At 36.5% G+C, this 3,709-nt stretch overlaps 1 protein-coding gene across 1 annotated transcript; it reads right to left on the reverse strand.

Annotated features, from left to right (window-relative positions):
• Positions 1-349: 349 nt before the first annotated feature.
• LOC108251453 (kinesin-like protein KIF2A) lies at positions 350-3,110 on the reverse strand. The gene is made up of 3 exons (XM_017441771.3): positions 2,765-3,110; positions 2,241-2,376; positions 350-962 (listed from the first exon to the last, which is right to left on the reverse strand). The coding sequence occupies exons 1-3, from the start codon at positions 2,804-2,806 to the stop codon at positions 877-879; spliced, it is 264 nt and encodes an 87-aa protein (XP_017297260.2). The 5' UTR covers positions 2,807-3,110; the 3' UTR covers positions 350-876.
• Positions 3,111-3,709: the final 599 nt, after the last annotated feature.

Below are 3,709 nucleotides of genomic sequence, written 5' to 3' on the forward strand. Positions count from 1 at the left end.
ATTTATGTAATTTTTAATAAATATTGATCGTCATTGGCCCTTGGCTAGGACCAGATTTTTTATTTTGGCCCCCTTGCATCACTGGGTTTGACCCCCCTGGTTTATCAGATAAAATAAGGTACTTTTAAGTTTGTGGTTGTAATGTAACATTTGAAAAAGTACTCCTAAAATTTTACAAAGTATTGCATGACACAGCAAAGGTCAAAAACGTTTTTATAGGATTTACCATAAATTCATTGTTTTACATAACAAAAACCAAGTGTTTTAAAAGACCTTTTATATGCACTGTATTTCTAATGAGGACTGCTCAATGCAAACCTTTTTGAGATTGAATAAAAACACAAACAGCAACCAGAAGTATGTTTTATTTTGGCAAATGAAAAATTAGTTTTCATAAACGTCACCTGGAATACCTTGACTACAGTGCACCATTTAGCTCAGGTAATGGACATAAAGTTTAACACCAAACACAGTGGCTCATTTTAAACAAATCTGACGTGCCCTGTTCACCCGAGCTGAAACAAGAAAAAAAGTCCTCCAAATATTGCACAAAATGGCAAAAGCAGTTTTGAAAATTTGCCAAAAATAACTGCTCGACTGTATTAGTAGTAAAGACAAGCAATGACTGACCTTATAAAAAATGTATCCAAAACAAAAGAACTATTCCCATTTTGAACCAAAGCACTTGTGACTTGTTTCACACACATACACCTTGATGAAGGAGCCATGCTGGTTGGCTCTTTGGTTTTACAAATGAACAGAAAGATGATGGGAGGTTAAACACAGACAGGCTGAGTTAATCAGCTCCTTTATCAACAAACCTGCCTCAGTCTGAGGACGAGTCAGGACTACAGACAAACACTGGATGGCGTGGGTCTAAAGCGCTTGAGGCCTTTTGGGGGTTATTTGTTTGCTAGCTTGTTCCTCTTCTTGGAGAGCACAACGAAAAGACTTGACTTTATCTAAAAGAAGAGAGAACATCACACAGTTGTTACATGTTGCTTTTCTACAACCTGCAAAAAACAAACTGTTTCTCATCACTTGTACTGTTGCTTTTATAGCCTTGCAGTGACAATGTTTTTAACATTTGTCTTCTATTAAAACTGGTAAATTTATATGACAGTTAAAGTGGTTTGATAGTTTATGCTTTTATTCTGATGTCATTTATAATTATTTTGTGTTTAGTATTGCCTTGTAGGGTTTGGGTAATTGGATGTATATATAAACCGTAAGCCATTGGAGGCTTGTGGGGTAGTGTTTTTTGTTTTTAAGGATATTTTTCACTATAGTTTAGTCAAGTTAATTGTCCCCATAAAGAGTTTTGACGTAAAAATGACTGTATAATTTAAATTTGAACCTGGACATGCTGTAACACATCCTGACTGTGTGCGATTCATCTTACTGTTCCAATCTTTCCGTCAGGTGTCAGTCCAGTCTGATGTTGGACCCGTGACGGGCTGAGCAGCTGGGATTAGATGATGTTTTGTTGTTTAGCAAAGGGCTGTGTAGGTTATTTGTTTAAATTAACCCTCCCATGGCCTTCAGGTCAAATTGACCTGAAGTTACAAGGGCTCCTCTACCTCACTCTCTCTCTCTCTCTCTCTCTTTAAGGGCTTCAGAAGGGTTAAGCAAAAATTTCAATGAAAATTTTAATCTTATCAAAGTAAGAAATGGCAAATGACAAGATGTAGTTAAAAATAATATAAAGAAAATGTTGTTTAAAGAAAAACCACACCAGTCAGTTTATCAGAATAAAAGCAGCTCCTTTAAAAAAAAGAAGGAAACTTTTCAACACAATGGCTCTTTCACAATCACCTATCAGCTGTTAAATACAGAATGTCTGATGAATTAAATACTTATTTTATTTACATAACTGTTCTCCATGAACGTTTCCTCCTGTACCCTGCAGAGATATGTACAGGATTTCAGACACTGCTGATGGAGAGGCTTCATAGATTTAAACCCTCAGTTTCTGCTTATTCACTGTTGAATGAAGGTTTTGTCTAAAATAATAAAGCCAGGGGGAGTTAGAATTCCTAACTAAACTAATAATAATTTTCTGTCACACATTTCCTTCTTTGTCCTCACGCAGATTTGTAATTTGTCATTTCTAAGCATTTTTGTTGGTTCTATCTAAATACTAATTTATTTTATATTTACAAAGACCAATTTGGGATTAAGATGAATGAAAGAAACATGTTACAATGAGCCTGAGCAGACAGTGAAGGATTGACCGTTACCTCTCAGCTCAATGAGAATGTCTATCTTCTGATCCAGGATCTGCTCCAGCTGAGTTGCATATGATTCAACATCATAGTCCACTTCCTCGGTCATTTCTAAAAGCACCTTCTCGTCTTCCAGCCAGCGGATTGACTCCTGGAAACAACGCTTTCTGAGATATTTCAACTTTTTATTCACCCCAAAGTCAAGACTGAGTAATTACCTCCGCCAAGGAGCTTATGTTTCTGATAGTGCTGGTGAGTTTGTCTGTTATTTAAAAACTAACAAATCTTCAGGAAGTGTTGGGGTTGTCACAAAAAACAACTGATTAAATCTGGTGGTGATCTGAATCATGATCCAGATCCGACAATATTTTAATGACCCTATGACCTTGGTGGAGGTTTGCACTTCTATATGTGATCAAAGTGACACTTCCCTGATTTCCCCTTTTATGTTGTCTGTATGTAAGTTCCTCATTCTGATAGACAGATGTTTTAGTTATTTGGATTGTTAGTCCATGCTTGAAATGTCTGGACTGCTGTACCTGAAACACCACCCTGTGGTCCTCCAGCACTTGCTCCTCCATCTCCACCAGCTGAGAAATGACTTCATGGAAGGTAAAAAGCTGCGGAGAAAGTTCCTCCTCCTAAAAGAAACACAAAAATATAGCTATTTCTTTGTTCCAACAGAAGCTTTTTAGTGAGACTGTTTGCATAAATATCTACAGCAGAGATTCAGTGTACAGCTAACAAAGATACCTAATAGTGACTACACTATATGCCAATATTGGCTCTTTGTAGAAAAAAGTATTAAAAGTAAGATTAATGGTGAAAAGAACAGCCCTGATTGTGCCTGTGAACCTTGGTTAAAACACACATCAGAAATGTGGTGTACTCCCCAAAAATGTTGCTGTTGTGACAGGAAGCATCACTGCTAAGTTGTATAAAATAATTCAGTGAATTCACACGGGTATACAGTATTTATGTGGATGTTGTGGATGTTTCACAATGAAGCATGCTGGGAAACACTCAGGCACAGTTCAGTCCAGTGAATCCCATTCACTGCTGAAAAAAGGTGTTTCTGCGAGCAGCACTGCTGTAGAATCAAAAACTAAAACCAGAGCTGGAAATTAAAATTCTTTCTTTACCTTTTTTGTGTGTAACGCTCCTTTAATTACAAACCACACCAGTACAATCAAATTATATAAATCATAGGATTTATTCTTAACTCTGTCAGAAAAAAACATTTAAAGTAAAGAAGTTTAAAATATGTACTTAGACTGATTTAATACAGCCCATCACGAACACCTTAACAGTTGTGTAGTGCATTACGTTATTATTATTATGTATTTAATTTATTTTAACATTGACTGGCTGCTCTCATCAGAAACGAGCCAGTCACAGAACTCGCCATTGTCATTTCTTTTCCTTTTTCCGTTAAAAAAACGCTGTTAAACTGTCGGTTCTTCTCTCGACTCCTCGTGAGAAAA

This window comes from Kryptolebias marmoratus, linkage group LG14, assembly GCF_001649575.2.
Source record: "Kryptolebias marmoratus isolate JLee-2015 linkage group LG14, ASM164957v2, whole genome shotgun sequence".
In the NCBI taxonomy this organism is placed as follows: domain Eukaryota; kingdom Metazoa; phylum Chordata; class Actinopteri; order Cyprinodontiformes; family Rivulidae; genus Kryptolebias; species Kryptolebias marmoratus.

Coding starts and splice junctions, on each gene's coding strand:
- LOC108251453 (XM_017441771.3), bottom strand. CDS start 2,806: ATGGAGGAGCAAGTGCTGGAGGACCACAGGGTGGTGTTTCAG. Junction 2,377..2,764: donor ACCACAGGGTGGTGTTTCAG/GTACAGCAGTCC, acceptor CGTTGTTTCCAG/GAGTCAATCCGCTGGCTGGA. Junction 963..2,240: donor CATTCTCATTGAGCTGAGAG/GTAACGGTCAAT, acceptor CTCTTCTTTTAG/ATAAAGTCAAGTCTTTTCGT.